The sequence below is a fragment of the Marmota monax genome, unplaced genomic scaffold (genome assembly GCF_021218885.2).
Source record: "Marmota monax isolate L192 unplaced genomic scaffold, Marmota_monax_Labrador192_F-V1.1 WCK01_AAM20220418_F8-fsc00063, whole genome shotgun sequence".
In the NCBI taxonomy this organism is placed as follows: Eukaryota; Metazoa; Chordata; class Mammalia; order Rodentia; family Sciuridae; genus Marmota; species Marmota monax.
In genome coordinates, this window is record NW_026693726.1 from 5,612,727 (window position 1) to 5,637,289 (window position 24,563).

The 24,563-nt window shown below is 41.7% G+C and overlaps 1 protein-coding gene and 1 non-coding gene across 3 annotated transcripts in view; one reads left to right on the forward strand and one right to left on the reverse strand.

Annotated features, from left to right (window-relative positions):
• Positions 1-3,747: 3,747 nt before the first annotated feature.
• The window catches only part of Slco5a1 (solute carrier organic anion transporter family member 5A1), a 144,723-nt gene continuing 123,907 nt past the window's right edge, over positions 3,748-24,563 (forward strand). For both annotated transcript variants that reach the window (XM_046460586.2, XM_046460587.2), the window contains exons 1-2: positions 3,748-3,961; positions 5,547-6,953. In XM_046460586.2, the coding sequence (XP_046316542.1) occupies positions 6,038-6,953 (916 nt within the window). In that variant the 5' untranslated portion in view covers positions 3,748-3,961; positions 5,547-6,037. The remainder of the gene's footprint in view (positions 3,962-5,546; positions 6,954-24,563) is intronic.
• On the reverse strand, positions 23,975-24,078 carry LOC124103910 (small nucleolar RNA U13). The gene has a single exon (XR_006855314.1). It is a non-coding gene; the product is annotated as a small nucleolar RNA U13 (small nucleolar RNA).

Below are 24,563 nucleotides of genomic sequence, written 5' to 3' on the forward strand. Positions count from 1 at the left end.
GCAGTTGGCAACAAAGTCCTCTTTTTCTCTCTTCAAGCCTTAAGGCATACATTATAGTTTAATCAGGAGCATATTTTTTCCTTAGTGAAAACAGAGTTTTGAAATGAGAGTAGATTCCCTGCTTCACCAAATTCCTTCTGGGTTTTTTTGTTTTTCAAGTTTTGATGAATAAAAATCCATGGACAATCACAGAAGCAAAGAATAAACACATTAGGATTTATTTGAGCAAGAAGTCAGAGAACTCTTGCTATACGGGGTGAAGCCTGGCAGCAGAAAAACCCATTTTGGTATGCTAGCTTAGGAGCTTATATATGGTTCTGGGTAGAGCATGGAGCAAAATCTATGTAAAGGTGGCATTGAAAACAGCACCAAGATCATTGATCAAAGTCATAAAAGCCAGGCGTGGTGGCACACACCTGGAGGTTGAGGGAGGGGGATCTGTGAGGATCAGCAATTTAGTGAGGCTCTAAGCAACCTAGTGAGACCCTGTCTAAAACAAAACAAAACAAAATAAAATAAAGGGTTAGGGATGTGGTTCAGTGGTTAAGCGCCCATGGTTCCATCCCTGGTTACCACCCTCTCAAAAAAATCTGTGTAAAACAGGCACTGAAAACAGCACCAAGAATATCACCTTTGAGGTTTTTTTTTTCTCCCCCTGTGTTTCTGGGGATTGAACACAGGGCCTTGTGCTTGCAAAACAAGCACTTTACCAACTGAGCTACATCCCCAGTCCTACCTTTGGGTTTTAGTTCTTCCTATCAACTTCAGCTGGGTTCACCTCCATCTCCCATTTTCCCACCTCTGGGGCCAAGGAATTGGCTGGGGGTGTTCCCACAGGAGAATCTCAAGGTCTTTCACATTTGAAATCGGTCTTGATGATGCTGTTTAATATTTCTCTGTGTGGTTTCTGTATTTCAATGAGCCCTTAGTTGGGATCCATCAGTTCTGATTGCTGACCATTGATATTCTTGGCATACCCATAAAGAACTTATGGAGATACTTAGGGCCCATGGGAAATTTCCTCTCCTAATCTCCTTCTGTCCTATTCCTATCTCATCTCCTTCTTTTCCAGGCCCAAGTGTCATGGTGGTATTTATGGAACACTCTTCAAGGGAACATGAATCTTTTGGGACAAATGTCTCCTCTTCACAGGGAATTTTCTCCCTATTACTAGCTTTGGAGTATCAGGCTTAATTTTATTAAGGTAAATAAATGGCAGTTTCTTTTAGGCCTTGACAGAAGAAGTGTGGATACAAATGCCAAGTTCTGTAAAGCGTTATCTTAAAGGTACAGTTTTTTTTCCCCTTTTAAACAACCAACACCAAGTACAATTTTATAGCTGGTGACTGTGTATTGTATTTTAAGCTCACAAAATATTCTAGACCAAAGCTCTCCGGAGCCCTCTGCAAGAAGGAAGAAAAGGGAGGGGAGAAGTGACTCCCTCTTGCTTCCCACTGATGTGTGCTCTGGAGCAGGCAGATTTTAAGTCTGGATATTGCCCTTGATTACTCCAGAGGCTACTCTTTTGTCATATGAATTTCACCAAAGAAACCACATATGTATAAGTTAGAATGACTTAGCAGAAGCACAAACAAGACTGAAAATCTGAAGAGAGTTTACTGTTCAGAATCCTATGATATGACTCCACTTCTTTCTATTAAAGATTAGGGTTGATGGAGGCATATCTGACCTTTATCATAGTCATTGAACTGGGAGAGAGAAAGCAAAGGAAATATTTGTTGCTGAATGTTTTCTTCTTGTTTCTTATGTGACAGCTAATGCTTTTATGTTCATCTATAAATCATGACCTATTAGTGGCAATACTAGAGTTTTTCTAGTTTAACTGTGTAATTGACTATGAATAAACATAGCATTTTTCAGGGACATGACTGATTTTCAGTAGGGAAGCCCTCTGTTGGCACCTGATGCAACAGATTGAATTTGTTACAGACCAGCTGATGTCTGGAGATGAGGCTGAAATGGGAGAACCGGCAAAGCACTTAGATGGAGTTAACAGGAAGTAGATTGATTCTGTTTGGTTCCAGAATAGGCTCTAGAAGAATATTTGAGTATAGGAAGTACCACATACCTTTTACCCACTTTATCAGCAGTAGGGGACTAAAATCTGAGTGGGGGTGGCAGCTGGAATCATACTGCCTGTTTTTGGAAAAATCACTACAAGTTTGATGTAGATCTCAAGAGGAGGGAACAGTGGCAGGGGAGGAGGAAATGCACGTCTATGCCCCATTTGATTGTTCAGTCTGGCAGCTGCCAGAAGATTAGCATTGACAGCATGGACTTCAAGCACATTCAATCTGTTCCTTGATTCCTGTCTGAGGATCAACTGTAGATATGATGGTTGATGAATTAAAGTGAGATAATTAACAGATACCAGGCACACTGACAAATCAAGATGCTATCCAGTAAGAGGGAGGGAATAGAAATTTGGATTTATAGCATAGACTCTCAGAGCACATGGATTCATATCATCTACAGACAGATGTGTGCCTTTATGAAGTTACTTAATCTCTCTACTCTTGTCTATCTATGAAATAGAGGTAATGCACTCATCAGGTAAGGCCAGAGGCCAGTAGAGTGTCTTTGGCATGGGAGCAATGGCTGGCATAGTTGTGAACAACACTTTTCCTCCATTAGGGTCTGCTCATTTTAGTTATCATCCTATTTGACTTCTGCCTGTTGTGCATCTGACCCTTCCTTTCTTAAAGCTGTCTGCCCCTTTGGCTTCAGTGACACCTGCCCTTTTCTAATTGCTCCTCTACTTCTTTGATCACTACTTATAGTCTGTTTCCTTAGTTTTTCTCCTCTCTTAGCTCTTGGTGTTCCCAGAGCCCCATTTCCCCCCTATATCTCTTCTCAATTTGGATGATCTTTATTCTCTCGTCTTTCTTATGGTACCTTCTAGCTGATGACTTCTAATTACATTCTTAGACCAAATCTCTTGTGCATCTTTCCTGGGAATTGAACCCAAGTGTGCTTTACTACTGAATGGATTGTGTGTGTTTGCGTGTGTGTACACGCGCGCGTGCAAAGGGGGTGTCCCTGGGATTCCACGCCTGCTCATTCACCGATTTCTCAGTTCCATTTATTTATTTATTTATTTAGAGCTGAGGGTCTCCCAAAAATGCCAAGACTGGCCTGATACTTGTGATCCTCTTGCCTCAGAGTTGCTGGGATTATAGGTGAGTGCCACTGTGCTGGGCTCTTGGTGTTCTTTTCTATTCTGCAACTCTTGTAGTCCAGTCCTCTGCCCCATCTCTGCGATCTCCCAGCAATTCCTCTATGCGATGTGCGCTTGTGCTTTCCCACAGGTCTTTTCTGGGGCCTTGAGATGAAGTTTAATGAATATTTGGTTCTGTAGTAGCATTTTGTATAGAATGTATCGGTTGTTTTAAGCCATTCACATGGGTATTTCTCCCACAAGACAAGAGTTCCCTCATACCAAACATTCTGTCTTGTTCTTTGGTTCCCAGAATCTACTCAGGTAGGTGAGACAAGGTAGATGCCCAACGCTCAGGGTAACGAACAGAAATATTTATTTTTTATTCACAGTGCACTCTGCCTCAGCTGCTGACGTTTTTAAGAGACACGTTCCTTCTGGGCTTCAGTGTTCCCAGCCCTCCCGCGCTGTTCAGGTGAAGGGCAGCCCGGTGGCTGGCTGCCTGCCGGCTGGGCTGGGTGACTGCCCGCGCGCCTGCGCCCTCTGCAGCTCCACTCCGGGCGCGTCTGTGTGCGCCTGTGTCTGTTTGGAGAGGAGAGGCTTGGGTGACAGGCAAAGGGTAGGGCGAAGAGTTCTGTCTGAGTCGCCGGCTCATTCACCGATTTCTCAGCGGCTGAACAGAGGCCGCCTCGCCACGCAGCTTCCAACTACTCCTGCACCTCCATAGTCTCCACCTCCCTCTGCTCCATTCTCAGCCCGGCAGACTGACCGACAGACTCTCTAGTGAGTAGCGGCAGCTTGTGCGCCGGAGCTGTTCCGGGCAGTTCTGTCTTCCCACGGATTGTGTGTGTTTGTGTGTGTGTGTGTGTGTGTGTGTGTACGCGCGCGCGCACAGGGGGTGTTCCTGGGATTCCACGCCTGCTCGGAAAGCTCCCCGCCGGGATCCGTGTGTCCATCCGAGTCTGCGCTTCGGTGCGGGTGCTCTCCCAGGCAGGGACTCTGGACGCCGGGATTCCCCGGCTCCGTGCGCAGCGGCTGGTGGGGTTCCCCCGGAAGGCGCCTAGGAGAGCAGGCGGTGGGGAAGCCCGGGCTTGTGAGCTGCTAGCAGGCCGGGAATCTGGGAGCAGGTCCGGCCCAGCCCGGCCGATGGAGACGCCAGAGCGGCCACCCCTTGGCCGCCTAGCCTCTCTTTCTCCTTTCTTCTCACAGCAGCATCACAAAAGCGCGTAGCAGAATGAAATCCAATGCGGCGAATCCCGACTGTCTTCCACCTGGTGCACATCGCCCCCGGGAGGGAGAGACCGAGTGGGGCTCCCCAAGATTAGGAACAGGGGCTTACCCCAGAGGCACACCCGTGTTCCACTCTCACTGAATTTAAGCTGGATGTTGGATCGCGCGAGTCGTTCCAACACTTACACACCGGTGTGTGTGTGTGTGTGTGTGTGTGTGTGTGTGTGTGTGTCCGCGCACGCGCGCACGCACCCCAGGGCCCACGTTCACGGAGCGCAGTCGATAAATAGCTCAACTCCCTGCCTGCCTGCGCTTGCATAGCGGGTGGGCTCCTTGCGCGCGCTGTGACAGCGTGCCAGCATCTCTTTGTTTGGTTGTGGCTTCCCCAGCCATCTGCAAAGCAAATTGATTTTCAGTTTCGCTTGCGCGCTGGGACTTAATGTCGGCCCCAGTCTCCAGTGCCCCTGGTATTTGTAATTGAATAGTTCTTTCTGTCAGGAGGTTATTTTTAGTGTTGGGATTAGACACAAGCACGTTGACCTTTTTGCTGCTACCTTTGGCTTTCAGTAGGTGATGGAGCAGACAGATGCCTATCTACTTGCACACACGTGCCAGCGCACAATTGTGCACACACATTTCTACGCACGTAATTTCTCCCTCTTTCTTTTTATTCCTTTTTTTTTTCTTTTTAAATTGGGACTGGGAATGCATTGTGAGTTAAAAAACACACACACACACAACTTTCCTTTGTTCTTTTGGGGATTTTTCTATTTTGAGTAATGGAGTAGGAGTGCGAAAAGGTTGCAATTAGTTCACTCGAATAAAAGACACTGCCTCTGAGTCAGAGCTGCCAGGTTGATAATTATTAACATATAATAGCAATGCACAGTTTAAGGGAAAAGGGGCGGGGCGGGGGCAGGTCCGCGGCAGACAATGAGGGAGTCTCTGCCGACCGCCTGCTGTTTATTGTTCCGGGACCTGAGAATGAGGCCGGCAGCTGCCCCCTCCTGCAGAGTTTAGCTCCTGGATTTGCTGTCTTTTGCATTCGGGACCATCGGGGTCACCTAACGCTGGTCGCTGGGGCGCCGAACGCCAGTCTCAGCCGCCTTTCACTGACTGTCTCTTCTCTATTTTCCAGATTGGCACTTTCACGCCCGAGGTGTCCCAAGCCCAGGAGGTCCGGATCCGGTGCCCCTGGGGCAGCCAGACGGGATGTCTTGCGGACAGCGGTGCTAACTAAGTGCCTCCACGCTGGGAGCCAGGCGCACTGGCTCCTGGCCACCGGCCGAGCGGCGGCGGCGGCGGCGGCGGGGATGAGCCCCGGACGCTCAAGGCGCCTGCCGCGAGCTACCGCCCCGAGGTGGACGCCAAGCAGGGTTCTTCGCTGGACAGCGCGAACCCTTTCCCGCCGGGGCACGCGGCTGCGGAGCCCCGGGCCGCGCCTGCTGTCAGGATGCCCTGGGCGCCTCCCTATTGGTGAGGATGCTCTGCTGTGAGGCTCTACCATCCCTATTCCTGGTCTCAAGCGGGCGCGACTGAGCTGGCCGGGCATTAGCCCCTTGCGCCGGTGGATGAAAAGAGCTGGAGTCCTTGTGTGCAATCAGCGATCGAATCTGAATTCTAAGAGCCATGGACGAAAGTCCTGGGCCGCAGCCCCCGGGGAAAGAGCAGCTGGAGGCACCAGTCCCAATAGGAGCTGTCCAAGAGAAGGGCGAGCCAGAGACCTTCAGGTCCAAGAGTTTACCGGTCCTGAACAGCGCCTCCTGCCGGCCGAACCTCAGTCCTGAGAGTGTGGACTTCAAGCCGGCCTTCGGCTGTAAGGATTCTTTAAGCCACCAGAAGTCCAAGCAAGGCCAGAACCCGTTGGCCCCCAGTCCTTCTGCCCCGTCCACTTCGGCTGGGATGGCAGGACTCGTGGATTGTACCCACAGGAAGGACGTAAGCAAAACCGTCTCGGTGTCCTCCACTCTGGCCACACTCCAGGAGAGAAGGTGCCTGCATGTGGTCCTCACTGATTCCCGCTGCTTCCTGGTTTGTATGTGCTTTCTGACCTTCATCCAAGCGTTAATGGTCTCTGGGTACCTGAGCAGTGTCATCACCACCATTGAAAGACGCTACAGTTTAAAGAGTTCTGAGTCGGGGCTGCTGGTCAGCTGCTTTGACATCGGGAACCTGGTGGTGGTGGTGTTCGTCAGCTATTTTGGGGGCCGGGGTCGGCGGCCCCTGTGGCTGGCGGTAGGTGGACTTTTCATTGCCATCGGAGCTGCCCTCTTCGCCTTACCTCACTTCATCTCGCCTCCCTACCAGATCCAGGAGTTGAACGCCTCGGCGTCCAACGATGGCTTGTGCCAGAATGGCAACTCCACGACCGCTTCGGAGCCTGCCCCCTGTCCGAAGGACTCGGGAGGAAATAGCCACTGGGTCTATGTGGCTTTATTCATCTGTGCACAGATTCTCATTGGAATGGGCTCCACACCTATTTATACCCTGGGACCAACCTACTTAGATGACAATGTTAAGAAAGAAAATGCGTCCTTGTACCTAGGTAAGACTTCTGAAACTTACTTTCCTTCCAAAAAATCAGAAGGAAACATGTCTTTCACATTTTCAAATATTTTAAGCATTAAGATTCGCTTTATTTTAGATTTTGGGCTTGGTGTGGTGAGTTTTTGACTTGGAGGAGAATCAATTACTTGAGAAATCTTGGAACTAATCTCAGGCTTACACTTCACATTTGTATTTCATGGTAGTGTTTCTCTCTCTTGTTGCCTACCTTTGGAAAAAGTCTTGATTTGTGAAGTTTATCTTTTAGTAACTGTCCTTGGATTCAGGAAGAAAGGGAAGTAACTATAGCACGTCAAGTTTTGAATTATTGCTTTTATTTATTGCTACCTCTTATTTCTGTCTGCAACATATAACAGAGAACTAGACTACACAGAACATGCTATATTACCCACATCCCTGTATTACACCTTACACATCACTTGCATCATTATTTTAAAAAAAAATCGCTGGGCCTGGTGGTCTACACATGTAATCCCAGTGGCTCTGCAGGCTGAGGCAGGAGAATTGCCAGTTCAAAGCCAGCCTCAACAAAAGTGAGGCACTAAGCAACTCAGTGAGACTCTGTCTCTAAATAAAATACAAACTAGGGCTGGGGATGTGGCTCCATGGTCAAGTGCCCCTGAGTTAAATCCCCTGTACCCTCAAAAGAAAAAAAAAATCACCAACAAAAACCTGCAAGATATCAATTGACTAGTTTATCTTCATGCAGAAACAACAACACAAGTTGTAAAGTTTATTCAAAGCTATTTTTTTTTAATTGTGAGTTGAAGACCCTCAATGACAAGAACTTGGGAGAAGAATTTATTACCAGCTGAAGAGCAGAGACTCTGGGACTTGGTGTATTGATTTGCATAAATCTGAAACAGGGATGTTGGGTGTTTGGGTTAAAGTATAAGGTGAGACCAGGCAGTTAAGGGTAGGGTTAATTTACTTCCTAGAACTAAATCTATGTGGTTGTCAGCACCTCCCTGTAGTAGCTGCTCCTTCAAATCTGCACTTCTAAGGGCTGGATTTGAACCTGTGAAAGGATGAATTGCTGTCACAGCAGATGAGATTTTGGTTACTCTGTTTCTCTACTTGGTTTCTCTCTTTCAGTTTCCAACTGAAACAAGATAAAAGGTTCTACTTTATAAAAAAAAAATTAAACAGGTAAATAAGTAAGTAGTAGCTACATTTAGAAACTTATTAGCCTTGTGCTGATAGGATCCTTGCTGTGGGAATGAATAATAAGGTTTTCAAAGGATAGTGAAAAAGATACGTAGTGTTAGAAGGCTATGATTTGTCCTTAGTATAGTCTCCATTCCCAGAAACTGTCATTGTTGGGTATGTGAGTCCCAATAGTTCCTAATAACTGGCCCGATCATCAGGACAGAGTTTTAGAACTTATTTTTATTAAATGTAAGAGAAAGAAATTCTTTTTTGGGCAGAGAGGAATAGTTTTCTTGTTACCTTGTCTCTGTTTTCTTTCATTATAAATTTAAAAATATAAACAGAAGTTAAAATAACAGTATAATGAACATCAATATATCAACAGTATAATGAACCTAGATTTATTAATTGTTCATTTTGTCATGTTTATAAACCTTTGTATATATGTGTATGAAAATATATTCTTTAGGGAAGGGATCTAAACTCTTTGAAAGTAAGTGCTGACTTTCAAACACTAACTTTCAGTATGCACCTTATAAAAATAAGGGCATTCCAGGGGCTGAAGATATAGCTCAGTGCAAGAGCACTCCTTATGTGGGTGGGCTTTGGGTTTGATGTCTAGCACTGGTAAAAAAAAATATGAAAAAAAGGCATTCTTTTACACAATTGCAGAAGCATTAGCATCCTAAGAAAGTTAGTAATCATTCCTTAACATCATCAAATATCCAATCCAAATTCAAATTTTCTCAATTATCCCCCCAAAGTCTTTTATAATAATTATTAATTTTTAAACCAGGAACTGACCAAGGATTACACATACATTGCCTTATTTAGCTGCTCACCTTGGTAGTCTTTTATAATCCATAATAGTGCCTCAGCTTTCTTTTTTCTTCTTTTTCTATGACAAAGACTTTTTGAAAAGGGAAAGCTAGTTGATTTGTAGAATGCTCCTTCTGCATTCTAGATTCATCTGAGCATTTTCATGTGGTATCACTTACTGTGTTCCTCCACTTGCTGTATTTCCTGTATCCTGGTATTTCAGTCTAAAGGCTTGATTAAATTCAGACAAAACATTTTTTGTTAGACTGCTTCATAGGCAATGGCATTTGGCCATTCCTTAGTGATGTTAATTTTAATGAGTTTGCTGAGAGATTGATTGTTGGATGTTTCATTGTAAAGATATTTTTCTCCATTTGAAAATAAGAAATTATCTGTAGGGTGATATTTGACTCTATGCAAACCCAATTAGTGTTCATATTCTTGCTGATATTTGTCTCCAGTTACTTTGAAAACTTGAATCTCCCTTTCATTCCACTTCTGGGTACCATTGATAGAAACTTTCTGCATCAAAATCACAAGTGTTATGAAAAGGGTGAATATCCATTAATAAGAATCCTGAGAATTAACTCTTTTGGTAGTGGTCATTTGCCAAGAAGAAAAACAGTAAGAATATATTAAATATGTATCTTATGCTAGGCACTAGGCACTGCTAGTTTGTTTGTTTTGTAATGCTGGGAATCAAACCTGGGATCTTATGTATACTAGGCAAGTGCTTTACCACTGAGCTATACTCCCAGCCCTATGCTAATTTTGAGAAGACCAAAAGTGAAACAGTCCCAGCATTTGAGGAGTTTTCAGTGTAATTAGGAAACATTGCTAATTCAAAGCAGGGATATGAAGGGGAGGAAAGATTTCTTTCTGTTACTGGGGTTTGAACACTGGGGTGTTCTACCACTTAGATCCATCCCCATCTCATTTTGAGACAGGGTCCCAGACTGGCTTTGAGACCTTCCTGCCTCAGCCTCCCCAGTAATTGGGATTACAGGCATGTACCTGTAATTCTTCATTTAAAAAAAGACATTGACTAAATTGATTTTTGGAAAAAATCCTGTGAATCTTTTTTTTTTTTTTTGCATGGTACTAGAGATCCAACCCATAACCCCAGCCCCTTAGGACATATTTTTAAGGAAACCCATAATTCTCCTTAATATTAAACAGATCTCAGTAAAAGCTATAGTAGTTGGAGTATCAATAATCTTACATGTATTATTTTTTTAAATGTTCTCAAAGGCCTTATGAGATGGGGGTTGTTTTTTTCTATTTCATGGATGAAGAAACTGAGGTTCAGAGAGAGTTAAAGTGACTTGTGTCAGGGTCTGAAGTCCATGCCCTCTGACCCAGAGTCCCAAGCTTCCCCTGCACTCTGTGGCTTTTGGGCAAGAGGCCCTGAGAGCTAATGGGAACTGAAGGATGAGCCACATTCAACAGTTTGAGTACAGTGCAGAAGAATGCAGAACTGGCCTGGGGGTCTCAAGACATGATCAAAGCAAGATTGTTCACGAAACCTTTTAAAGTAGGCCTTACAGGCTACCTCTGTACGCATTAAGAACAGAGAGACTACTGTTTTCTAAGAACATGAGCAGAGTTAATCAATTATGATGTGGGATCGTAAAAATAGGTTAGAATTTCTTTCTTCCTTTTTTTTTAAAAAAAAAATAAAACTGCTCTTCTATATTAACTTTTCTACCACCCACCCATTTTCTAACCTTCCTGTCAGTTTTTCTAACTTCTCATTACAACCACAAAAGAAACAAAGAAAGAAAAATCAGCACATTAGTAATTACAGGCAGGAGCAAATATCTAAAGTAACATTAAAACCATTGAAATGGAATGTAATTGTATATCTTAATCTTTTGAAAGGTCTATGTTAACATTCTGGCAGCTTTAACTATAGAAGAGACGTGGTCATAGATGATAGATAGGAGGTTTTATACCCACTAAGTGCCCTAAGTCTTCTGCAAGGACAGAGTCTTGATATTGACCTGGAGCATAGAGAAGGCTTTGTAGGTATTAATAAGAAGTAGGATCAGCAATTAGACGATGATTCATAATCATTCCTCAGGGGGAGAGAGAAAATGTGATCCTTTGAAGGTAAGAAATTCATGAACCAACAGCGAAAGGAGAAAGAATGGCTACCCAGGTGGGAAAAGGAGAAAAAGAATGTTCTAAAATAAACAACCACAGCTCTAATTGGGTGATATTCAGGATGAGTGATGATTGGCATGGGTTAGCCATCAGTCAAGCCAGGGTAGATGTCAGCTATTCTACCTCCTTGGGTGACTCCTAACTGTCAGCTCTAATTTACACCACAGGAAAGGGTTAGAGTTGACTTAGAAAGGGCAGCAGAGAAGGAAGAAGGAAATCTGTATTTCAGTTTTACTTTACGAAGGACTGCTCCTGGGTCTTTAGACAAACCCCTTTGCTTCTCTCAGTCTCTGTTTCCACTGGGGATATATTTTTTCCCTTTACTGTCATATTTTAAGGACTAAGTGGGATTCCGTATGTGAAAACGTTCTGCAAACCTTAAGGAATGCAACTTCACTGTCAAAGCAGAATTCATACTCATCCTAGAGAGTGGGCAGAGAGGGGAGTGAGAGTGCTTTGTTCTTTAAATGAATCAATTTTTATGATTGGAATAAAGGAAAGTAACATTGTACAGGAAATCAAAACATTGTATAGGAAATCGTAACTTGGAAACGTACAGGAAAATCTTAATATGATACTCTGATTCATTATATTTTCTGAGGACCCAAGATCTTGTTATCAGAATTTTCTGCATTCAACCTTTGATGACTATCTTTCTTTACTCTATGAATATTTAAATGAAGTGTACATTTGCACCTTTTGTACTATAGAAAAAGCTCTTTTTGGACACAGAGGGGCTTGTGGTATTGTGGTTTCACTACAATTCATCTTCTTTTGTCCACATAGACTGTGGTGGGACTTTTGGTGAATAAAGATTACTCCAGGATATGCTCAGAAGTAACTGCAGACTTGCTTTGCTATCTGGGGACATTGGTTCCAGGACTCCTATGGATACTCAAATCCCCGGATGCTCAAGTCTCATATAAAATGGCATAGGGTTTGTACATATCCTCCACCCATACATCCCACATATTTTATTTAAAAATTATTTTGTTCCATATACTTTAAATCACTTCTAGATTTGCATGTAACACCTAATACAATGTAAACAGCTGTTATACTGTATTAGAAATAATGACCAGAAAAATAAGTCTGAACATGTTCAGTACAGACACAATTTTTTTAAAAATTTTTCAAACAGTGGTTGGTTCAGTTTGTGGATACAGAATCTGCCGATTCTGTACATATTAAACTACAAATACATTTATCTGTGGATGAGGGACACGTGGATACAGAAGTCTGGATGGATTATTGTTTTCAAAGTAAATCCCATTTGGTAACTCCATCTTTTTTTTTTTTAACATTTACTCAGAGGTAGAATGGGTTTGAAATTACTTAAGTTCTATTTCACCAAAATTTTATAATAATATAAGCATTAAATATATCTATATGCACATATAGATATATATGTGTCATACAATTTTAAGCATGAGTTTATTGATATCTCCTCTCATTTTGCTATGAATTTTATTATTTCTGTAGTCTGAAGTGGTCCTTCTGAATCTTCAATGTGCCCATCAATCACCAGGGAGTCTTGTCAAAATGCAGATTCTGTTAAGTCTGGGTCAGGCCTGAAATTCTACATTTCTAATATACTTTTAGGTGAGCCCATTTCTGTTGGCTGAATGACCACATTTTGAGCATGAAGATTCAAAAGACCATAGACATTCATTCTTTGCCAGGGCCGAAGTCTTGCTCTGGGTTTGGGGATGGAACCACCACTGGTAAAACCAGCTGCTGATTGCAACCATTTGCAAAAGCAAGATGTCACTTGCTACTTCTGGCTAAACTTAAACTTTGGCTACTCCTTAGAATCCCACAGTTGAGTGATATTGTGAATCACTAATGAGATCAGTGACAGAAATGACCTGGAGCAAATGGTGTCCATTTGGATATGAACCAAAGGAAGCACCACTTTCTCCATCTTCCTCCCCACGCTGTGGAGACTCTGTGTTGTTGGTTTTCCCTCTGGGAGTGGAGCTTTTGTGTCAGAGTTGAGTCTACAAGCTGTGTGATCCTTGGAAGGGGAAATATAACCAAACCCACACACTATGCGTCTTCTCTTTCTTGACAATCTAGAAATGTCAGCAGTGAATTGAACTTGGTGTTAGATAAATGTGATATCTGTATTGGAAATAGTTCTGGAGAATGAGAATCAAAAAAGTTTTTCAATTGCAAAGAATGATCAGACAGAAAAGGGATGTGCTAGCCCAGTGGGTTGAGGTTCTTTCCCGCAGTAGGGTTCAAGCCAAGATGTCTCCTGAGATGTCTCCTCTCACTCAGCCCCAATTGTAGAAATGGTAATTGGACAGGAAAGGAAAATAATGTGTGTGTGTTTTTCAACTGTGAGAATTTTCTTATCAAGTGTGGGTTTTTTCATTGCTTTTGAGTGTGTTTTTAAAAAGGAGAGAGAGGGATTTGGAAAGAAGGAGGCAATGTGGATTTTAGAGCAGATGTTTTAGTACTAAAGCCTTCTGGGAGAGAACTAATGGTGAAGACTGGTACATGGGTATTTGGGGAAAGAGTTTGGCCTCTTTGGAGGAGAGACTGTGGGGAATCATCGTGTTCTACTGTGTTGGTTGCTCCTGCAAGTAGTTTGTACGTGTGCCTTGTGTTTTCACTTCCTCTTTGCTGGAGAAAAAGAGACGGGGATTCCACACAGTAAAAGAGATGGGGATTCCACAGCTGCCTGGTGGTCCTTTTCCAAAACTTTGCAATTTTTAGGTACTGCAGGTTCTGAACCTCAGTTCCCATGGGAAACTGCATTTCTTGTCATTCCAAACCAGTGGTTCTCAGGGTGAATTTTGCCCTTCTCCCCTGGGAACTTTTGGCAGCATTAGAGTCATTTTTGATTATCACAACTTGGAGAGGGCCCACTGGCATTTAGTGATGGTTAGGCCAGAGATGCTGATAAATATCTTACAGTGCCCAGGAGAACTCCTACCCCTGTCAAATAATTATCCAACAAAGATCTATTAATAGTGATGCTCTAAACTTCTTTCTAATTAAGCTTTCAAATTACTCTGTATCTTGAGTTCCTTGTATCTTGAAACTTTTCCAGATTGTAGAATCAGAAAAGTATTGAACATGCGAATGGAGGAGACGCAGGGGGGAAAAAGTTTTTTGTAAATAGAAAGGTTTTCTAGCGAGCAAGAGATAGGGAACAGAAATTATTTATGCATTACTCATTTCTGCATCTTTGCTTATTAGGTACTGTAGTGGCTATACTATAGTGTGCTATTAGAAGATTATAGGAGATGTATAATGTGCTATAGTGTATTATTTTTAGAGGGTGAAAAGATTTTCAAGGCTTTTTGGTTTCTATGGTGACTTAGTTCCCATCAACTTAAGATGAGTTTAATTGTAGAAATCTTCTGGATCATCTTCTTGGAGTTGGGAATATTATAATCCTGATGTAAGTGTGTGTATGTGTGTGTGTATGTGAACTAAGGAAAGTGGGATGTCCCCCCCATATATGAACTCTCTTGTGGTGGTGGTGACTTCAGTAAAAGAAAACATGGAGGCAAGAAATTCTGGAAAACTATGCAGCAATTAATCAGCATTCTAAACAGAGCTCATCAGTCAAATAATTGGCCCTCCAGAGGAGATGTGGGGTGGATTTAAGGCACAGTCATAAGACCTACTTTCTCTTAAAAATAGATGAGAGCTTAATTAAAAAAAAAATCAAATGGGTTTCAAAGGGGAAGTCTAACAAGAATTGTTTTTACAGCAAATATTTTTAGTGTTTAAAATATGCCAGACATTGTGCTAAATACTTCATTTTTATTTTATGCATTGTACAACTCCAAGCCCCAGCTATTCCCCTCCCCTATGTTATAGATAAGTGAAGGTTAAGTGATGTTCTCAAGGTCATCTAAAAAGCAGTGAAAGCAGGGCTCAAGTCTTTATGCAAAACTGAAGAAGCTTTGAACATGGACCTTATGGAGAGGGGAGGACAGGGAAAAAAAGTTCATCAACTTCTGCTGTGACTTTGGCTGAGTGTTAAAATTTCAGTCTCTATAAAGGAAGGAGTTTTCTTAGACCCCTTGCCTTTTAAACTCCCTAGTTTTTTAGTTCTATGTTTTTCTGTCCTGACTTGATGTAGTCTTTTTCTGTAATGTGGGACTCGGTTCTGAAGAGGATTTGCAGCCTGTTTTACTCTTCTTCGAGCTGTCAGAAGCATGTCGCTTGAGTACTTTCTCCAGCCCTTGGTGATTTGAGCCCTGTTGCTGAGTGACAGGTGTCCCTGGGGAATCAGACATTCCTTTTGCTCCTTTTCCCGGCAGCTGCATATCACCTGATGGTAAATTGGAGTCTGTTTCCCCTTCTGGGAGTTTTGATTGCTTGTGAAACTGTCACCCTGTAAAAACGCTAATCCCTGTTACCGAATATAACTGAGAAAGGCAGGTGTAGGTTACTCTTGTGTAAAAGTAAAAAGCATATTCATGAAATTAATATTCTCAGTGGAATGAAATTACATAATTTGCAAGTGTCTGGAATTGAATCATACAGTTCCTGACTTCCAAACATGTTTGAATTCTCAGTTATATTCTTAGTTATTACTTTAATAATAATAATATTTGGTCTTGTCAGGTGTTTTTCCTAATGTGTTTTTGGTCTTGAATTCTCATGAAGGTCATAGAAGTTTTAAGATGCCTTTGTTTTTAGTAAGAAGAAGGGAGAAACTGAAATGAACAAAACTAGGTGGAATGAATCACAGATCTTGAACAGCCTGTCTTTTAACCAACCTCTGATCAATGCATATTGAGAGGCCAACAATCCGCATTTCCAAAGTCTCTTTATGTTATTGAATGAAAGATATTTGCCTAGAAATATGCTTATGTCTCTGGTGTTTAATCTCGGCTGAAAGAAGAACGTGTCCTGATTTGCACTGCATTTTAATGGCTTCTCTTTAGGTGCAGGACAGCAGCAGTGTTTAACAAGATGCAAAAATCTTCCTGAGAAAAGTCTGAAAAATTATCTGTGAGAAAGACTTATGTAAACAAAAGATATATAAATCTTAGAATGATGATTCTAAAATTTGGTCTTGCAGCTCTTTAAAATATCCTCATTTATTTCATGATTGTGAAATGCTCAAAAGAAAATTTGCCTTAGTTTCTTTAATTAGAATTGGTGGTGGGCAATGGTAAATGCAAGATGGGGAGCGATGGATGGCATTTTCTGGGTTCAGTGTCTTGGGTGTGCAATGTTCTCCTCTATAAAACCTGTCCTAAGTTCTTATGAAAGGCATACAAGTTTTAAGATGCTTTTGTTTTGAGTAAGGAGAGGGGAGAAATTTAAATGAAGAAGACTATGTGGACTATCTCAGATCTTAAAATTTCCTGGCTTTTAATCAATTTCCGATCAATGTGTAGTGATTGGACTAATAATCTCCATTTGCAAAGTCTCTTAGGTCCTAGAGCCATTGTTGTCAGAGAGAGAGGTCTTTAATACCCTCATATGGATTAAATGAATTCTGATGGGGCACTTATTTATTCATTTATATGAGACTCATATGGCCTTGGAAATAATTTATTAGGACTTAAACTTGGCAGGTCATCCAGTTTTGTAGAGATGGATACACACACACATACACACACATATATACACACATACACATATATGTATATATATATTATATATGAAACACATAATACACATTTATCTCTGGTTAATTTGGGTTTTAAAAATTTTCAACATTGGGAACTGAACCCAGGAGTGTTCTACCACTGAGCTACATCCCCAGCCCTTTTTGTTTTTTATTTTGAGACAGTGTCTTGCTTCTTGCCCAATCTGGCCTAGAGTTTTTGATCCTTCTGCCTTGGCCGCCTAAGTAGCTGGTATTACAGGCATCTACCATCACACCCGATTGTTAATTTGTAATTTGACACAAACTCCAGTGTAATTTCTGACATGACTTTGACCAAATCACATAACTTTTCAGATCCTTAGTTTCCTTTTCTGTAAAAGATGGCTTCTAATGGAATCCCTGGTTTGTAAAAACTTGGTAAGGGACTGGAACAGTGAGAGAAGGCAGTCACTATAATACTGTGTTTCTAAAACTAACCCTAAGAAGCAGCTTCTGATCCTCAAGATATTAAAATCTGGTTTGATGATTTCTTTTTCATTCATGGTTTTATTGGTGCATTATAATTAATAGAGGGATTCAGTGTTATATATTTGTACATACACACTAATTTGATGATTTCTTTAGCCCCATTTATTTCTGATGTCTTGAGATGGTTTTCAGCTGAGTGACCTTCATAGGACAATGTCATGGGACATCTCCGGATTTCAGGTTTTGCATTTGTGAACAGATGGAACTGAATTAGAGGGTCTCAAGGGTTTTCTTAGAACTCTATGTGACTTCTTCTAGACCTCCTGAGTTATAAATGTGGATTATACCATATGTGAGGTAGTTGAATCTTGTGGCTAACTCAGAGCTTGGATCCCAGCTCTGCCCTGGTCAGTGGTATAAACCAGGGCAGGTTCTGTGACCTCTCTATGACTTTATTGGCACAGAGATCAAAGTGAGCCATTGTGAGTTAAGGTGTGCAATGTTTTTAAGACAGTGCTTGGCTTACCATATGATTAAACACTCAAAAATGTGGGCTGTCATTACTTTAATCATAGAGCCAGGTGGCTCATCATTACTCCCAGCTACTTGGGAGGCTGAGGCAGGAGAATCACAAGTTTGAGGCTAGGCTCTGCAATTTAATGAGACTGTCTCAAAGTAAAAGAAAAAGAAAAAAAAAAGAAAAAAAAAGCTGGGGATGTAACTCAGGGATAGAACACTTTCCTAGCATGTGGGAGGTCTTGGGTTCAGTTCCAAGTGGCCACTCCCCCCGCCCCACCCCCCAATTAATCCTGTTGAGGAAGAGAGGGGTGTTAGCTTTCGTTGCAGCTGGCAGGTACAACTCTTCTTGTGGCTTTTCTGAATGGGTTGGCTGACTCACAAGCTGAATTTAATGTACCTATGTTGACCACACCTGCTCAGGATGCTGTGTGTCCAGCTGACTCTGAGCCAGAAGGTACAAGCCTTATGGATCTCATTGCATTAGGGTGTTCTTGCCTGGGTGGCCCCTCTTCTGCAGGCATCCGTCACCTCCATCCCCAGTGATGCACGGAGTCTGTTCTTCATTGTGCCTGGGGTATCTGATGATATCCTCACTCCAAATGAAGAGTTCTCCTGGGGAGAAAGAAGACAAAGCTTTCAGGTTATAAATAGCTTCCTAACGAGATGCTCTTGCTATGGGCTTCTGATAATTATGATGGGAGCTGTTGGCTATAATCAAGTTTAATTGCTAAGAAGCATAGAGAGTTAGCCCTAAACACATAAGCTGTTTTTATGCCTTTTCTGTCCTATGCAAGACTTACAATTCTTGGACTAGGTCTCTAATCAGCAAAATCTGATTGCATGAGGGTAATTCCAGAACCTTTGTGGTTCCTGGGATTTGTCTTCGACTTCATGGGTAATCCACCCCCTGATATGTTGCTTTGTTTGGTTTATTATGAATGGGATTATATAAAGAAGCAGAGGGTCAAGGTCCTACAAACAGAATGAGCCTTCTTGCTTCATGTCTCTCTTAGAGGGTGCATGGTCCGTGTTTGGTCACGTGAGCATCTGTGTGTATTAGAGTTGAAGGTATAGAAGGCGAAATAAAAGAAATAGCTGTGTAACATTTTTGGACTGTCCTCTAGAAATATGACTTGATCTCACCATAGCTGGAGTAGTAATTTTTAAATTTCTTCTAATTCTTACATTTTCAGGGTCAAGTAATAATTTATAGATTATCATGAAAGCCTCTTGTTCCTCCTTCTTTGTCTAACTTTAGTCAGTTTATTGTCCATTCACTGGTGATCCATTCAGACTTCACATGGACAGAGAAAAGAACTCAAGTAATCAATTTTTTCTATTTAATTACTCTTATAAAAGGGGTTGCTTAAAGGGTTTGAAAGTGATGTCTGAAATAGAGTTTGGATTCCTATCAGTGACCCTTATGATTCATGCCATGATGTTAGTGCCTCGCATTTGCTGAGGCTGGCTTTGAATTCAGGATCCTCCTGTCTCAGCCTCCCAAGCCAGGGATTTCAGGCCTGTGCCCCGTACCAGCTCCATGATGTCTCTTTATCAGCAAGTTCTCAGTGTTTGTAATGATTTGGCTTTCTTCTGTCTGGTACAGGACCCCACCAGCTCACTTCCTAGCCACGGTTAAGGCTACAGGTAACTCTAGTAGCACCTTTCAAGGGTCTCAGATAATCTCTGCCTATCTCAATTGTCCACGGCTGGCTCTGTCCTAATCTATCTGCCATCCCCACAATTATGCTCACTGCCTAGAGCCTCACTTCCTGTTCCCTGCCCAGTCCCTGAGGATTCTATTGGGCTGCTTCCTTGGGATCTTAACTGTGACTTTTCCAGGCTGCTGAATGTTGCTTTCTGTTGCCTTGACCTGCAGCTTGGCTGGTACCACTATGTGCAGTGGCTTCTCAAGCTCTCAGACCCGTTCCTGGGTGTAGAGCCCTGGAACCCCCCCTGTCCTGGTGTGGAGTTCAGACAGGTAAACCACACTCACGTACTTCACTGTACACAGTGTAATCCGTGGTGGGGGTCATCTTGTGTTTGTAGTTGGTGAACCCTCCTGTTCAGGCATAGCCCGATATTAATGAGACTTGTGATCATGGGCATGAGTTATCTGTGAGTCAGTCACTGGAGTGGTGTCCCACATTGCGCTGCTCTGCGCTTGTCTTGTCAGCTTGCAGATGATGCTGTTGATTGCCAGAAGAAGGGTAATAGGAGCAATGCTCAACCTTCTCATTGCAAAGACAAAACTGCACTCTCATTCCCCAACCTTCCACATATCTCAATGTGTGGAAGATAGCATAACAATGATAGTGATAATAATAATTAACATGGCATAATAATGATGGTATGGTAATTATAATTAACATCTTATAGATAACCCTGGGAAGGCAGTGTGTTTGAATATTCTGACTAAGTTGATATTAAGTGACTCAAATGATTCTATGGCTTTTCACATTTTCTTTTGGCAAATCTGACTACGTTCTGATAGATGGCTTGTTCTTTTTTTATTTTTAAAAATGTTGAGACAGGGTCTTACAAAGTTCCCCAGGCTGGCCTTAAGCTTTCAATCCTACTGTTTCACTCTTGTTGCTGGGATTACAAGTGTGCACCCCTATGCCCAGCTCTATCCCTTTTTATTTTTTAAAAAATTTATATGCCAAACAAAATGTTCACACTTGTATTAGTGGCAGTTATATTTAGGATAAAAAAGTGTTGATGTCCTTTTAGATATTTAAAAGATAAGTTGTCAATCGATATGAATTATTGACCTAAAAAGTACAGGTCGATTATTGTACATTTTATTTAATCAGTTGTTTTCAGATGATGTTGACTCATTTTTGAATCTGTAAGTTTGCCTTGTTTTAAGAAAAATGGATAAGGCAAACATAAAAACTTAGAATCCATAATTTTTTTTAAAAGTTGTTTTTTAGTTGCCAATGTATTTTTTACTTTATTTGGTTATTTATATGTGGTGCTGAGGATCAAACCCAGGGATTCACACATGCCAGGCAAGTGCTCTACCACTGAGCCACAACCCCAGTCCCAGAATCCATTATTTTTTGAGGGTGGGAAGATAAAGGTGAATTCTTTCTTTTGAGATGGGGTCTTACTATGTTGCCTAGGCTGGCCTGGAATTTCTGGGCTGAAGGAATCCTCCAGCCTCAGCTTCTCTAGCAGCTAGGGCAAGCTTGAAAAGTGAATTTCTAATATTACAATAAAGTTGTTTGCTTTACTCTGAATTTTTTTAGGTAAGATAAGTAAAATTTATACTTTGTATGAGCTCTTAAGGGATTATCCATCTGTTAATGTATATTTAAATTCTGGGTATTTATTCTCACTGATCACAAAATTGGGCCAATAAATGACTTTCTCCTTTTTGATTTTACTTCTCCTTTTTTTTATTTGGCATCATTTGGGATTTTAATTTGAGGGCTATTAATCCTTTCATCAATGTCACACTTCAAGCTTACTACCGAATCTGTAGGCTCCCACTGGGACTTTCCCTACCTCTTAGAACATTATTGGTTGATTATTACCCTTTGCTTTAATTTACTCCTACTGATTTAAAGTCTTTTGACTGCTCTAATGTGAGTCAATCTGAATTAATGTTTCAGAGAAGACCCTGGGAGGCCTACAGCCAAATGCTTTCTGAGGTTACTATGTCTGCTAATTTACTCAATAAAACCCCATTTTTTCCCCTTCTAAAATGGCCAGATATTTTATTGCTGGTTTTATTACCTAATTTGTTACTATCCTTTCTTTTGTGAGATTTTCATTAGACATACTTTTTTTGTGTGTCAATATAATTAGGAAAATTCACTGGTTTCTTTAAAAAAAAATTAATTGCCAGTGTGCTAATAGGTAGCAACCAATTCCCCTTGTGCCTTTGTACAACACAAACCTACTGTTGTGATAAAATATAATTTTTCCGGGTATTGAGCAATTATATCAAAGACTGTGTTAACAAAGTATTGCTACTCCCTAGTGGATGACTTTCTAATTTCATTATTGTTCTCCTGCCTTTTTTTTTTGGTGGTGCTGGGAATTGAACCCAGGGCCTTGTGCATGCGAGGCAAGCACTCTACCAACTGAGCTGTATCTCCAGCCCCTAATTTCATTATTGTTAAAATCAGATTTTTAACAGCCAGTTCAGTCATTTTAATGTGATTATTATGTTTTTATCCATTTAATTGCCGAATTTCTTCTTTTTAAATATCCCTTTTAGTTTCTTATAGATTATTTAGGTTAGAGCAAACTCCTGATATTTAATTCATTAGCCTTCCCTCTGTACTCCAAGTTTCAACTGAATGAGCTTTTCTTTTCTTTCTGGCTAAAGATGCTTTTACTAGCAGTTTTTTTGAGAAGTTGCTTCATAACTAAATAGTCTTCCCATTGTATCATGCGTCTGCTTTTTACTAGAATTCATGATGCTAGAATTTTCTAACGCATTTCCATTTGCCCACCCTCTGTGAGTTACTTGTTTCTTTGTTAAAGGAATAGAATGTGTTCGAGGTTTTTTTCTGTCCTCAGGGGCTTATGTTTCCAAATTGCACAGTTGCTTCTCACACAAATAAAAATGACTTGGAGACACAGGTGCTGACTCTTCTGTGAGTTTAATATTAATAAACTAAAGCCAAGTTTTGATATTCTTTGAAGGGGAGAGGGTAGTATGAGACAATGGAAAGGGAATGGAGGTGGAGCCTGAAGCCTCAGCCTGGGTATTAGACTTGCTTCTGCCACTTGCTTCTTTGGGACCTTGAGACACTCATATTCTGGTTTATTTCATCAACTTGGGAATAACGACTTGTGCTCCACCTGTATTATACATGTGGCAATAAGATGAAATGAGATTCATGGTGACCATGTGTTTTCATTTATCAAGGGTGATGCATGCATGCTCTGAGCTGTATGCTGGGGTGTGGCAGGAATAGGATGGGCTTCATGGAAATTACAGACTTCCAGGGATGGACAAACCATAGATAAGTAACCAATAAATAATTACACAGCAGGGACAGTGCTACAAATAGCGTTGCATTTGGGGAAGGGATGCTTAGACAGGAAGATCTTTTAAGAGGAAACAATGCATGAGCCAAGGCTGAAAGGATCTTTGAGAACTGGGCATGCTGGTTCATGATTCTGATATGGCAAGCCCCAGAGTGGAACATCAGAATCACCCGAGAAGCATCTTTCAAAATGCAGACTCCTGGGCCCACTCTGGGAGGTCTAATTTGGTAGATTGTGATCAAATCCTACAATGTGTACTTTATAAAACCTTCATAGATGATCTCATTGATCTCTCAGGTTTGGAAATGATTGTCCTGCAGAAATCCTAGCCAGAGACAAGTTTCTGTTCAAAGGAGGGACTGTGGCTTCTTTTATTTTGCTTCTCATCTGCCATGAGTAGCTCCTCTACATTTCTCAAACTTCTGTGATATAGAGCTCTGGGCCTCTCAGTTCTGTTCTGGAACTTGTTCCCATTTCTCAGAAGGTGTATTAAATGAGGGAAACTGGTGTATAACACTGCATGCTATGTTGATTGTTTTTTTTTTTTTTGGTATCAGAGATTGAACCAGGGATGCTTCACCCCTGAGCCACATCCCCAGCCCTTTTTGGTATTTTATTTAGAGACAGGTCCTCAATAAGTTGCTGAGGCTGGCTTTGAACTTGCAATCCTCTTGCCTTAGCCTCCTGAGCCTCTAGGATTATAGGAGTGCACCCCTGTGCCCAACTGCTAAGTTTGATTGTTGTGGGTTGGGTTCAAAATCTAAGGTATTTTGTAACTTTATGTCTATGGGAAATTTCATGAAAATTAGCACCAATATTCTTCACACTAGAATTCATTGTGTCTCTGCCTTCTGCCTAGTTGTAATATAATTTAAATACATTTAGCATATAATTAATGTATTTGAGTGATTTGATCTATGGAACTAGAAATAGCTCTTTTCTTGGGGTCATGGAGGTCTATCAAAAGCCAATTTGTGTCTTGGGGAAAAGGAACCAGGAGGTGCTTTCTCTTGGGAGTTTCTGGGAAGCTGGTGGCAGTATATTTGAGAACACGGAGTAGTTACTGGGATTTACCAGTGAGAGTTTTATTTTTTCTTTCTTTCTTTTGTTTGCTTTAGAAATCCTCTTGTTCCAAGTTGTATTTTAGAAAGGTTGGTTACGAGCAGTCCAGCAGTATAGGCTGTGGCTAGTGACAAGTAATCTTTTGGAACACAACTTGTCAATTTGTGCTTCAATAGATAATGTCCTGAATATTGATTCTTGTAGCCACCCCACCCCCACATCAGAAGGCTGATGTGCTGACTTTATATCACAGTTTCAGGGAGGAACATCATGCACAATGGCATGAAAACCCAATGGTCAAGACTTTGAACCAGGACAGGATCCTGAATAGTGGCTCTTAGGTTTGGCTTGTGCACTCAACCAAACTCTAAGTTTTGATTGTCACCTTTTCTGCCCAATGGTTGATCCCTGTGGTTGGACCAGAGCTTGAGTGACAACCGTTATTCTCTGGTGAGGAGATGTTAGCATCCAGAAATGAACACATTTCTCTTAGCAAAGCCATGAGTGACCAGGAAGGCTCACCTTAAAGTCAGAAGTGTCAAGGTTTCTATGCAGGAGGGGTGAGGACCTCATGGAGAGGACTCTGACAGACAGGCTCACCTTCCTTTTTTGCCTGAGATGCCTCAATTTTATTCCAGCATGTTTTAACCAGCTTTTTCACTGCTCTGACTAAAAGATCTGACCAGAACAATTGTTGAGGAGAAAGAGTTTATTTGAAGGCTCATGGTTTCCAAGGTCTTAGTCCATAGACAGCCAGCTCCATTCTTCAGGGCTCCCGCTGAGGCAGAACATCATGGTGGAAGAATG